Source organism: Periophthalmus magnuspinnatus, chromosome 7, assembly GCF_009829125.3.
Source record: "Periophthalmus magnuspinnatus isolate fPerMag1 chromosome 7, fPerMag1.2.pri, whole genome shotgun sequence".
Classification (NCBI taxonomy): domain Eukaryota; kingdom Metazoa; phylum Chordata; class Actinopteri; order Gobiiformes; family Gobiidae; genus Periophthalmus; species Periophthalmus magnuspinnatus.
In genome coordinates this window covers 24,612,821-24,627,547 of record NC_047132.1, presented here as the reverse complement: position 1 = coordinate 24,627,547, position 14,727 = coordinate 24,612,821, and the positions used below count along the sequence as shown (strand labels likewise).

General features: G+C 39.3%; 1 protein-coding gene across 1 annotated transcript in view; it reads right to left on the bottom strand.

Moving 5' to 3' along the window:
* The window catches only part of LOC117373028 (ERC protein 2-like), a 118,175-nt gene that overhangs the window by 21,197 nt on the left and 82,251 nt on the right, over positions 1-14,727 (bottom strand). The window contains 3 exon segments of the mRNA XM_055223075.1: positions 2,850-2,902; positions 6,425-6,586; positions 11,752-11,899. Coding sequence (XP_055079050.1) covers positions 2,876-2,902; positions 6,425-6,586; positions 11,752-11,899 — 337 coding nt within the window. The 3' untranslated portion in view covers positions 2,850-2,875.

Here is a 14,727-nt window from a genome sequence, read left to right as displayed (position 1 = left end):
GCCAATCAGAGCGCAGCATCCGCTCGAACACAACCATAGCTAACCAGTCCAAGTCAACACCTGGACGTGCACCACTTGAACTTGCCAATTTCAACTCAGCACTTTGCTTTTTATGGAGCTCAAAGTACAGCTCTGCATTGAGAGTCATGATTCTCCATAAGAAAGACCCAGGTTTTGGTCATGTAGGAATGGGGCACTAACATAGGCAAGACAGGGAAGAAAGCTGGAGATCAAAATACAATTCAAGTAGCATGGTTAAAGGTGATCTTCAGTGTGGTGTAGACATAGACTGTAAATATCTAAATGGACATAGCTACCGTTTTTTGCCACTGCATTCCAAATTGGAAGTGATTATGGGTGTGCTTTCAGCTCCATTGACTCCAAATCAGTTTACATTTAAAAAAAAAAATTGTCACTCCTCTCTTAAATTGCTGCAGTGAGTCTTGTCATTTTGGTCTTAAAAAGTACGTATTAACCCACTCTCCGTGATCCTGGTATTTGTATGTTGCTATTGTGTGCATAAATCAAGATATGAACATTAATAACAGACAAATCAGGCGCCTTCTTTCTCCGAGGTCGCTTCTGTTAGCGTTTGCAACACTGTCAATCAAACCTGCTGCTCTCCGCTAAACCGGTGTGGGAGGGAAGGGACATTACCTTCAGGAGCCTCGATCTGGATTGGCTCTTTGGATACTATAAATACTATAGATACTATACTACTATAGATAAGATACTATACACTAGTGGTCAAAAGCCCAAATTCGCCCCTATAAGTGCTAGAGCTTCATTCGACTGGAGCTGAATGCTATGGGTGACGTTACACTCACTTAGTCCACTTCTTCATATAGTCTATGGGTGTAGATGTCATGAAGTTACTTAAATAGGATAAGATAACTGGCATTGCTGGACAACAATTTCGGAAATCCATAATGGCTGAATACATTACCCTCAATCCGATGTGGCTAGGGTGAGGCACCTATTGGGCCCTGTGAGGCAGATATAGGAAGAGCAGGCCATAACAGACAACGATCGTGGCCTGTTTGTCTATCTGCACTGTCATCTCTGTTTGCTCACATTAGCAGAACTCATTCAGGGACAGGATATAAGGATTTGGTCAGGCTTTATTGGGCTGAAGCTACATACTGCTAAATAGCTCCCATCTGTTTCCCCATAGCGTCCGGCTAATAACGGCTAGCTGTGCTCACGTTTTACACCACCAGAATAACATGGGCGGATAGATGAGCAGCGCTGATATGGCTAGCCACAACACCACTTTGTGCTAAAGGCTAATGTCCCCGGCTTATTATATTAGATCTGGATAAGACGCACTAATACATGGGGACGGATACAAACACGTGCGGTCGCCATATCTGATTGGAGATAGTGGGCCAGTGGACTAGTCACTGGTCCAACTACCTTGAAGGAGTATACATAAATGAAGAGGTGGAAAGAAAAAAAAGTATGTGGAAGTGGAAAGAGAGAGAGACAGAGAAAGGGGGCAGTGTGGTCTGTTTCATTACGGTGAATCCTGACACTGCCGCATTCTCCGCACACATGGACCGGATTAGAGACTACTATATGTGGGGCACTTTAGCGCTCTCAAATGGTCTTTTACTTGCAAAAATGATGACAAAACGTGAACAAATTGATGTAATTGCTGCAAAAAACAAACTATTTGCTATCAAATTTACATGAAGACTACTAACCCAAAGAGCTGCATGAACCCAGACTGCACAACTCACTAAGTCATTGAGGTTAGAGGGAGAATCTGTTTGTGATGGTCCACCTGTGGATTACTGAGGGCAAAGAATGAGATGCATTGGAAACTATTAGTATCATTCTGACTGGTTCACTCTTTCTCTTAGCAATTTTAAATGCACCAACACATGCACCGATGTTCCTTACACTGGCTTTTATCTATGCTATTGTAGGAATGTCTTGCTATTATCAGGATTAACACATGTATGAGTGCACAGATGGCTTAAATAGCGTGCATTTTTTCTATGACATAAATGTATGGAATAAATGGTTTACTTTCTGCACTAAAACAATTGTAACAAAACATACATTTTGTCTAAAACTGTGCTAAGACTTCAAAGTACACACACATAGAGATGCCTGCCTACCAACACTGCTACTCCTACCACATTTTGAGACCGATTGCTTAAGGCTACTGCCCATTCTATGTACATGTGTGCATTGAAAAGCATCCTGAAAGTCAATGGGGGGCTCAATATAAACTCCCAAAACAGGAATTATGGTTTATGACTTCACATTCTTGATTTTATGCATTTTAAGCTTGCAGCCTAAGAAATCTTAACTGTTCTGTGTTCTATTGTAATTAGGTGCCCCACACACTGGCACCAGAGTGGGGTACTGGGGTGCTAAAAGTTTACTACAGAAAGAGCAGGGCACGGACAGACAGACTAGTTCATCTCTGGTTTTCCTCACTCTGTCGTTTTTATCACCACTGGGCCCCGAAACATGCTTTTTAGCCTGCTAAGTATGTACAGGTCTAGGAGCGCAGAGCATAGCCTTAAGACTATATGAACAAGCAGCCTGCCCATAAGCCCTCTATAGAAACACAGCCATAAAACTCAACTGCAGGGCTCTTAAGTCAACTAAAATTCATATGCAAAAGGAAATAGAGTAGGTCTTATTACAGCCGCTTCAGTCAGAATGGGGTACTTCTGTGGTTATTGTGGTGCCATCCATGTTTCCTGCTAATGCGCACCAAAGCCCACAATAGAAACTCATTGTGCAAAAAGGTCATTAAAATACATGGAGCAAATGGGTTGTACAAATGAGTAGTGTATGATCTATAATATAAGAAAATATCCAAGACTTACTATGAAAGGTGCACTGGAGGTGGCTGTCATGCCCAAATCCCCTCTTCATCGTCCTATAAAAGAAAAAAGTATGAAATATTGTATAATTTTCTATAATAGCCATTTTGAATATGTTGGAAAAAAAGCACATTTTACAAATAAACACAGGAAATTTTAGGGAATTTGGCTCAACTTTGACATTTGTAGTCGACTAAAGAAATTCTTAGTTGACTACGCTATTATTATTATTTATTTGTTTATTTAAAAAAGGCCAATGTACAATTAGAACATAAATGTTGCCATTTGATGCATTGTACCAGAGTTAGCCTTGGGCTAATTTACATCTACAGTCACAGCTATGGCCCGTGAATCTATCAGTGACCTAATAGGGATTGAGCAGCTGTTGGCTAAAGCTCTCAGATCTATAAGATGTGACCATGTATCTATCTAACCCAAAATTCTCACAAGTTCCTCGGAGTTCACACAAGACAACTGTTTCCACAGTGTCTTCATATGTTAAAAGGTTATACTATACAATAAATAGTCATTCCCAGCAATTCCCAAATCTCCAGCTAACTCACCCGATGCCTTCTCCTTCTTGCTGTTGTATTTTATAATCCCAAGAAAATAAATTCTCAGCAAATACAATTTTGGGGCAACATACCATTGACTGAAAAAAAAAAAAAAATCCTGGGTTGGAAGTGTACGACTGTCATGCATTTACTGTAAATCTGACCGTGCCATGGTTGTGTCATCTCCTCTCCTGTGACCCACGCCTCCTGGTTTGTATCAAAAGAATCAAATATGTTTTTCAGTCAGAAAAGCTGCATATATATCATAAGGAATGCTTTCTAGTCGAAATGGTATCATTGTTAGAAACCAATAACTTAAAACACACGGGATTTCCTTCAGGTTGAAACTGTGCAGAACGAGTGCTGCTATTAAGAAGCCTAATTCACCCAGACACGTACATTACGATTGTTAGCGTGAGCTGGCAGCTGACTGTAGTCTGTGTAATGCTAAACTCAGCGTACACTAAGACACAGTTGATAATGTTACAGAAAAAGCTCCATTCCAGTCCATTCTTTGGCTGGACTGAGTGATTTTGACAAGACCAGTAAACTCTGTATGCTACACCTAAGAGCGGCTAAGCTATCGATATAATGGCCTTTCACTAAAACATGCTAGATACTAAACGCTAACATGCCGCTGAATGGTTGTGACAGGTTTGGTAAATAAAGCCGGACCTATAGCCATTTATTCTGCCAGGTCAAACACATACCAGCCAGTAACGTGCTAATTCACACATGCATGGAGCAGGCCTGTGCTGAGCTTCAGAAAATACCAAGAATTAAACATGTGATGTGATGTCTGTTTAAAAAGTCTACCACTGATTCTGCCTCTACTTGGTGCTTGAATAGTTTTGGTGTAAATATTCCTACTTGGTTAATTTGAGGCACAAGTGATCTGTCATTCACTTTGACCTATGCACACCTCCAGGTCCTCGCTGTGATCTCTGATGAACTTCCTCTAAAGGTCAAAGGTCAGATATGTGGAAAAGTTGACTGGGTGACCTCTGTCAACAGCGTAGACACTGTTGTTTTTTGCATATGGTCTTAGTATAATATTATTGTATGAATGCAATACCCAACAAGTCCTGATTCTGACTTTTTGCCATATTTGACATTCCCAGTAAGGTTAATTGTTTAAATGCAACTTAGGAATCAGAAACACATGGAGAATTGTAGGCTCCTAAACTGATGTGAAATCTTTTTTGGTTGCAATAATTTACGGTGGGTGTCTTTAGTAATATGCAAATGATTTTGTCAATAAAATGCTATAACATCCAGTGACATGCTTTACATATTCACTTTATGGGTTGTGACAGAATTGTGCTATAGATGTCTCAGCATTTATTGTGTGAACTTGGGGTAAAAGTTGATTAAATCCTTAAACTCAAACCTTAATAGATGGATTTCATTTGTGCTTAACCAAGAACATTTGGAGTGTAATATTAACGTCTGTATCTGTGCGTGTGAAAATTTTTTAACCTTAACGCTAAATGATGTTTGTCAACTTCTCCAAGTCAGAGCAAGATGTATATTTTTTACAGTAAAAGTGCAATTGAGAATAAATAAATAATAATAATTTCGATTATTACCTTTGCCACAAGTATTTGTTCAGCCTCGGAGGTATTCTGTGATGTAATAAGCAAGTTTGAGTGCCAGTGTATATTAAAACACAAGGGGATCCCCACTGCATGTTTGGCTTGAATTCTAACAAAGGCCGCTGATTTGTTAATTAAGTGTTAGAAATACTCTACGTATCAGCAACACTTCTTGCAGCACTCTCAGGTGGAAATCCCCAGGTATTTCTTCTTGCTGAATCCCCCCACACGCACATATATATAGAGTAGCTTAATGATTAAAACACACACAGAGATTGCAATAGACAAACATTTCTCATTTTTATAGACTTGGAATCTCCCTCAGTCAAGCTCCCTGACAACAATAGCACTGTGATGAGTTTATGTTACGTTTATACATGGAAAAGCCTTCATCCGCTAATGGAAAGAGAGTAACATACTTCCTAAACCCGCCTTTTAGTGGTTTCATCCAAGTATCAACATAGGATCACATGTCTATCTCTAAACCATCTGTACACACCTGCGACACGTTTTATGCAACTGATAACAATATTTTTTTTTCGTCTTCATACTCGCAGACAAAGTTAATGCTTGGGGCAGTCTGGATGCTATGCTCAGACAGTGAAGATGGTGAACGATACATAAACTAATCACACACAACAACGCCATCCATCAAAAACACTCATTTGGCAGTTTGTAGCTTCAGGGACCTTATCTAAATGATGTGAATAACCCGGACTTGGCAGGAAGTCATAGGGCTGAGAAAGGGGATTTTGAGAGCTGTTAAGTGCGACCACAATTGACTGATGGAGGGGATGGATGTGAGATTGCAAAGGCAGCGATGTGGCAAACTATGTAAACAAGATCATGCTTCAAAGTGCTAGATCCTCATGCTATGGTATGCAGCCTAAGATGGAGCACTCCAGTCAGGCTGTTATTGAAATAGGTTTAGACTTATGTTAGATTAATAACCTGGAACTTGGGCATGGGTACAATAACTTGGACTTGGATCTGATCATTTGTAAATCATTTATTATATATTTCTTTCAAAGATTTCCAATTGTATTCAACACTCATCCAGGTTACCGGTACTTCCATTGAGGTATTCTTGCTTTGCCTAGAATATTAAACATTAAACTTATTTCTCTCCATGGAAACAAGCAGATGATGTCACCAGGCCACATTACTGGGCAGGTCTGTTGAGATGAAAGCAGGCTTTTCTAGGTATTTCAAAGGAATATAAACACTTGTTACTGAATGAACGCAAGGTAGACATGACTAATGCCATAATGTGAAAAATTCCTGGCAAAGCAATAGCATCTCCATGGAGACAAGCAGGGAATAGTTAGAGTCACAAGTTGTGGTTGTGGCATGGTTTGCGTTAAAGTTCTAATGACTAAAGTCTTAACTATCTGGCTTTAAGTGGTACTACAGCCTGTGTAGTCCTGACCTGGTCTATGTGAGGTCGGTGGTTGGCGTGTGGGGGCCCTCTCGGCAGACTTCGGTGGTGCATGTTCGCTGTGTGCAGATGGTGGGAGTGGTGGGGGTGGTGCTGGGGGTGCAGTGGCTCCTCTTCATAGTTGTCTGAGATTAGCTTCATTCTATTCTGCGTCTGAAAAAGGTAAAAACGTGTGAGGGTTAGAAAAAGAGGCACATATCTGCGCATCACAATACAAAGTGTATGTTATGGCATCTGTAATTGTGGACAATTATAACACGACAAATCATTACCAAAATGATTTGTATTTCATAAAACAATTGTGCATTTCTAATTTAACAAAAGAATGATTTACCGTACATGTAAGAGGTTCACATACAATTGTAATTAAGTATTTAAAAAATCAATACATGCTTTAAATTATGGCTTGGTAAGTAAATTAAAGTGACTCTTTGCAATAATTATTTTCAAAATGTTAACATCACCTCAAAAAGCTGGTCTAGCTCTCACACAGGCTTTTTGTTTAGTCAGAATGTTTATGGCATCTTAGAGTGATTATGCATTTAGGCTTTTGGATGAGGGCAGGGAGTGTGGAAAGACACAAGCCATGATAAAATTCTATGCTGCTAACGACTTCTGACAGCTCATAAACTGAGTCAGTCACATTTGACAGATGAGAAAATCATAAGACTTTCAAATGGGATCCATAATGCCCATCATCCTCTAATTGGATTAAAACAACTCAAATGAACAGTGAAGATTTCATGTTGTGTAAGACCACAGGCGTTTTGGCCCAGGCCTTCAGTAGCATTCATTTTAGATGTTGCTGATTACTTTTAAAGACGCATTTCTGTAAGACTGTAAAAGGCTAACTATGGCATTTGTTTGTGTGTGTTCCTTCTTTTTCTGGGAGTTAACTGTCAAACTGCCAGCTCTGATGCTTGTTAGTGAGATAAAAGCTGCTGTTGACGAACATTACTGATCATCCATAATCCAAGGAGGCCAGCTGTCTGAGAGACTGACAGTTTCAGCTTTATTCTCCCAAGTACTGACCCCAAGGACAGAGAATGTGAGGGAGCTGGATATGCAGGAAGGAGTCATAGTGGTTTTGTAGTAGGAGTACGGTAATAGTTTTGGAAAATAGTAGTAGTAGTGACAGTATTGGTAGAAGTGACAGTGACATCAGTACATTGTCAGTTGCTTATTGGGAGCACATTATGTCAAATTGACTCCGGGTCATAAATATAGAGTTCAAACATGTGAAGAGACCACTGTAAATTAAAATCTGCTGCTTGTTACAGTGAAATGTTAGGAGAAGGCAGAGTGTATCAGTTCTACAGTGATGACTAAACCGTTATAATAAATATTGCGGTATACAATTAACGAAATGTAAAATAATAATAGGAGTGAAGACATTTCGTTGCCCATCCCAGATTACTTGTGGACACTGCCTTATATCTATCAGATGGGAGGAGTGAGCTACACTGAAACTGCTTTATTTAACCTATTCATTGGGTTAGTAGCATTAAGTATTACCCCTTTTACACGAATCAGCTTTACACAAATTTCACTCCAGTGATGTCAAGTATTAATTAATTAATTGTATTTATGTAAAGCATGCAAACTGAACAATATTTTTCCACGTCTGAAGAGCGCTATCGACAGACAGACATGTGATGAAAAGCAGAAGATGTTCCAGTAGTCAGCAGCCTGAGGACATTGCTGCTAAGATAAGAAACTCCGGCCTATAATGACTTAGGAAACGAGCCAAGCAGGATCACAGGAAAGGATGTAGCTATAACACTAAAGACGTGAACCATTAGCTTTAATTGAAGAAGAACGGCAGATAAGATGAGAACCGCGACGACATGGCTGGAGAGGAGGCGCACACGTAGATTAAGATTAGAAACTGAAGCAGAGGTGGGACTAGACGGACCAGACTGAAGACATAATAGAGAGGTTGTGGTGTATTGCCCTTTATGACCTCAGGTGTTGACACTAGCAGGTGTGACTGGGTGGGGCTTGTTCCAGTTTAACACTCACAGTCCGACACCTGTCATTGAAGCCTGGACAATTACTATTATATTCCCTATATACAAGCAGGTGGGAGCTTTGTATTGTTGTTGTCATATATCAGTGGAAAGGTACTGAGTAAACAACAACATTAACATTGATAATCACTGCAAAAAGTCATTACTGTTTTTTTAGTGGTAATAATATGTTCATACAGTAGAATAGGATAGCATAGACCTGGGAATGTTTAACCAATATACATCTATTACTCAAAGTAACTGCCTTCTTCGATATAAAAACTGGAAAATGATTTAACTTATACAACCAATTCCACGTATCTGACTAATGCCAGAGTAGTATGTACCTTTTTATAGTTGTAGTCCTGCTAAACTCAAATACGATGCATAGTTTGTTCACCGACCTTGGGCGTTAATGAGAACCAGTATAACACAGGAACTGGCAGTGCAATAGTATGCGTTTTATTTTAATATGGGACAGATAGCGTTCTTAACACCCTCTTACCGTTCTTAACACCTTTTTAGGAAAATATGATTTTAATATTTGTTTTTATGAGTTGGGATTTAGTTTAACCGCCTTTTATTGATGGGCTTAGCTTGGTGAATGGTCAGAGGCGGTGTCTATTCTCTTAGTTTTTTGGAGGAATGATTATTTTGTAAGAACATGTGCTGCCAGTAAACAGGGCAATAAAAAGCCAGCCATGGTATGAATGCGTTTTAACCAGTCCTAATTACAGGCTGCGCAGAGTAAACATGGTGGACAGGCGACCCGCTTGTAGACACAGGTGGAAGTGGACAGAGCAGGAGACCAAAGAAGACAAGTTCTTCACTGACGTTTATGGCAATAACAGATTTGTCCTGTATTTTACGACGGTGCATTGTGTGCGTCTGTGTGTATCAAAGTGCAGCTGCTGATATAAACACAACCAGGATGCTCCCACGGCAGAGCTTGCAGCTGCCTCACAAGTTTACCGTCCAAACCTGTGCTAAATCACAGGCCTGTCTTGATTACGGTGACAGTCTGTTAACACATAAGGACACAGACGGTTGGAGGGAGAATCCTTAAACAAATAGCAGAAAACATCTTGATTACAGTGACATTATAAATTAATGTATTTGTATAAGTGATTCGGGATCCTTCCTGAAATACGCAGAAAATAGTAGTCAATAATGATCACGTCTAGACATTGTTTAGAATTGAACTGTCATCTTAAAATTCATTAGGGACCACCCAAGTGAATGCAAGTCAGTAATCAGGCCGTGTACTGTGGTACAATCAAGTTACAAAAAATAAATATATAAATAAAAATGGCTGAAATACTTAAAGGGCATGTACCCAAATGTTTTCATGTATTTGAGCCAAAAACCTCTTGCCCCAGTACAGATATATTGCACAAGCAGCTCTTGAGGTCACAATAAGTCAGCTGTGCATCATAAAGCCTTTTCTAGTCCGAGAATCAGGAAATGCAATGTTAGCATGCTAGTTGTTGTTAGTATTACCGTGACAGATGAGTTGCTGCTACTGATTCTTTTAGAGCAAGCTTATATTCTATATAGCGAACAATATTTAGTTAGGCCTTGAATCAGATTTAGTGGGGATTAAGATTAAAACTATCTCTGAAAACTGTTTGAGAGGCAGTTTGTATCATTCAGGGGTAAAAGTAGCTGAAAAAGGGCAAATTCCGTATGATTTTTTCTCAGCTTCCAAGCTGAGTCATTCATCACTGGGATGGAACCACTCGCAGAACTCCCCCTAAGCTAAGAGCGTATTATACTTACTGACTCTTGGGATGTCTAAACACTAAAAATTCAATGTGTGTGTGGCAAGGTATTTTATGGGTTTGTCCATGGAGGAGAAGGTGAAGAGTTGTCTAAAAAGTTGAGCATCCAGAAGTGGGATGCAAAGAGGTCAGAGGCCACTGCTATCTGTAAATCTATCGGTTGTATACAGATCAGCTTTCTCCTAAGGGACTTAACTCCCATAATTTTTTGGCATTTCCTGGTCAAACTTCCTGGTCCCACTGGCTTCTGAGGACCTTAAAAGAGTATCCAAATCTGGTATGTGTGTCAGTGGGTCAGTAGACTGGGAATATAACCCCCAGAGAGACTGCACTGAGGACTTAGAGGTACTTTTAAGTCTATAAGTTTCATAGATTACAAATTCTCACATAAAAAGCTTGTGATGGTAGGTGGTCCTGTTGTAACTGACACATCATGGTACAGTGTAATATTATTTTAGTGCATGTGTGCTTTAATACTTTTTAAGAAGCGCTGGTATGAGAAAATTAGTAACATTTGTGCAACTCGCTCTCCCCACATGCCAACCTCTCTACTCAAGTCTACTTTTCTTCTTCTAATCTTTTCTCGATGTTCCAGGCCCGTAGGCTGGTTGGCCCTTTTGCAAATTGGAACTCATCACATCATCAGGTGGACTGTAACTGCTGCTTCACCCAAACGGGAAAAATGACGCACAGGCTGGCGATAAACAGATAATAGGTTTTCCTTGAAATTCCACGAATGGAATGGCACCCCCTCGGGACCTGTTTACAGTTTACGAGACGGGAACAAACATAGTTTCGCACTCCCAACCACACACCCAGTCAATGCATCTGCTTGACTTTTAAAAATACGTTTCCCAGAAGCCCACTGTGTGACTCAGGAGACTATGTATGTGGATGTCCCGCTGTTGGCTCATTATCGTTAGTGTTCAGGTTAGCTCAGTCACTGATGTGGTCCTTGCTAAAACCTAATCACCCACATATCTTCATCTGCCTGTAGTCATAGTAGAAGCAATGCATCATGGGATATCTGGGTGTAATTGTATGCATATTTGGATACTGACCAGAAGAAGGTAGACAGGAAAGTACACATCTGACTCAGCGATGATACCAACCTCGGTTAACAGGTCTGCTGCGTAATGCTTTTAGCCAATAGCTTAACATCTGTTTTTCTGAGTTAGCATTTAGCATCGCAGCTTCCTATCGACTGGGTTACTTTGTGATGACTGATTGCAGTAAATGCGGTTTGAGGCGGAGAGGTCTATTTTGTTTATTAGCACGAATTATTAACCTCTCTCTGTTTCTGGTTTGTAAGTTCAAAAGTCTGCCCAAGAGGCTGCTCTAATGCACACAAGACTTCCCTTTTGTTCTGCAGCAGGTTTGAATTTGTTGTGCTTGCTAAGATGTATAATACCACTAAATGTTAACCACAAGGCCAGGATACAGTGTGCCTAGCTCAAGGGTAGAATGGCTGGCCCCTTATTGATCACATTGTTGACAATTATAAAATAAAAGCATTACGAGACTCTACCTGCTGTTTTAACTGGTGCATGAGTCTGTCTTTCTCTCTCTTCAGGGCCATCACTTCTTCCTGGGCCTTTTTCCGATTGGAGGCAGATATCTCCAGAAGAGCGATGTTAGCGTCCTTTTCACTGATGGCTGCCAGTAGAGCCTGTTGCCTAAAAGAAGGAAAACAAACACATTGTATTTATGTTATTAGTGCTAGTAAATACGACATATATCAGTGTGAAAGGGGATGAAGAGTGAGGAGAGCCAAGAATTGGTATCTTGATAATGTGCTGCAACCAAATTTCAGGTTTATCATGATTCACAGGTTAATTTCTTTATATTTGCTATTAAAAGGTAAACTAAAGCCATCCACTGCTTCTGACAGTTCACGCTTCATTGTAATTGGTTAAATCCAGCTGTCAATCACTCGGAGAATAACAGAAGCTGACCAATAAGAGGAGTGAGTAAAAGTCCCCATATCACCAAACCCTAATAGTTTTTCTTTTTTTTTTATTTCAACTTTTTACACTTTTTCAAACTTTCCACAATCATTTGTACAGTATTCTATGTCACTGTGTCAAAACTGCAAGTAGCTGTGGTGATATTTCAAATCTTAGGGATGTTGGAATATGGGCTGGTCACGAGCCCTAATGGACATACATGGAAAACGAGAATGAATATGAATGACTATTTATAAGCATACAAGGCAAGCAGGTGGACAGTGCAATGACGCAGATAAACAGCTGTGTGCCGCTGCAGACATAAGCAGATGTCATTGAAAAGGTCCCTCTCTCAGACTGGCTTTCCACACAGAAGAGGAAGACATCTTTGAAGTGGTCCTCTAAGTGCGGTGTTAGTGGTACATCAGCGTGACTCATGTGGAGGTAATCGTGTAATGGATTGGGCTGAGGAGGATATGACATCGTCTGTTACTGAGTCGCTGTCACTGTGGTTAAGCGTGTGGTTAGAGGGCACTGATAAGAGCTACCACTGTCTACAGGTGTTCAGGAAGTTCTACAAGAGGCGAGCCAAATAGGGCCAGATGACACACAGGCACAACCACGCGACTGATTGGAATGGTAATGTAGGAGTAAGAGTGACTAGGCCAAAACCCAAGTCTGGAATTAAAACACGCCTTGACCATAAAATGCGCTGCCACTGTCTTAGTCTTGTCACAGTACTAACATTTCAAACTTTATTTTGATACTATAAAAAAGGCTCAATACTGATTTTGACACCACAGTAATAATAATAATAATAAAAAAAAACACTATTTTTTAGACTATAAAACCACATTTTTGAATATTAGTATGTAGTACCAGTGGTGGCAGAAGTACTTAATTTTGTGACTTACATAAAAGTACAGATACAGAGGTAAAAAGTTACTCAAGTAGATTTTTTTTTTAATGTGATACTTTTAAGCATTTAAGTAAATGTTTAAAAATGTACTTTATGAGCAAAAAGTAAAAGTATTTCACACAAGTGTTGTTAAAGTGTTAAATGTAACAATATTGATTAAAAAATAACACATAGTTTGTCCAACAGTAGCAATGCAAATCTATTTCATCATTTTTCTTATGAATTCGGTGTATTTATTTTTGTTTACTCAAACTTGAAACTTGAATTAAAAAACTTCAGGATTTGAAAATAAAAATGTAGTGGAGTAGAAAGTACAGCTCACAAATCTAGTGAAGTAAAAGTAAAAAGAATCCACAGTTAAATTTACGTAAAGATACCTAAAATTCTACTTAAATACACTACTTTACTACTTGTGCTTTGTTACCGTCTACCCCTATGTAGTACTGTACTGACTCATGTAGATCGAGACCATTCAAACTATTCAGGAAAAGTTCAAGTTTATATTATTATTATTTTTTTCAGTGTTGACTTCAAATGAGTATGTGGTTCCTATATCCAGTATTTATATTCTATTATTATCTGTGAATTAAATGTCATTTATTTATTATTTTGCTAAAACGATTGGCAAATATGTGAGGAAATAAGTTACATTTTCAGTCATAGCTGTAGCTTTATATAATAAGGCCTAAGAACATCTAAACTGTAGTTAATAGTAGTAATAGTTTTTGTATTCAGTATGCATTTGTCTTACACAGTGAAACATGACTGTTATCAATGAATGAAAGCCTTGCAATGCTCAAATCAGAATCAAAACGCTTCAATCTTTGCAATAAAGTATTTCTTCAAGTGACCATTTATAGCTGCCAAATTAGCATTTCCAGTTAAATAAACAATATTTACCTCACAGCATTCAAAATTATGTGTGCATTAAACTGGGGCAACAGTACAGCTACAGTATTTAAAAGTTTGTGTGAGGTGAGGGAAAGAGGAAAGGACATCAGTGGGAGGGTCGCTTTGCAAATACACTCTATTAAAAAATGACCAGCAATAGACCGTGTTTTTATTCCATGATTTAAGTCCCTGCAGAAATAACCCAATTGTAAAAATAAACAAGCTGAACTTCGAAGTAAGTCTTACTGGCTTGGGACTTCACATTCCGTGTTTTTAGTACAATTATCTCCACGCAGCATCTGGCCTCTGGATTCTCCCATTGAAGAGCATTAATAGGCCTCTGTGTGTTTGTGGGAGCTTGCGTCGGGCCGTGCGTACATGTGTGCTTGACAGAGATTGTAGCAGCTAATCATACCATTAATCACAGAGCAGGACTGTGCTGACACATTTCGTCTCCCCACACCTCCGCTGTTATTTCTTTTAACGCTGACTGTAATGGACACACACAGACCCACAGCGCTGGACCTGTGCGAATGCTTTACAGTGCAGCTTTTTTAGCATGATGGGAAATGGGGGCATGGAAAAAATGGTTTTACAGAATAAAAATGAAATAAAATGTAGTGATTTATTTGTGTTTAGGTCACTGAAAAAGAGTTAAAAAGCAAATTATTTCTGTTCTTGTGTCCAGCCTTTCCTGGAATATAATGCACAAAGTCATGTATGAACTAATGACATTTCACAAACAAAA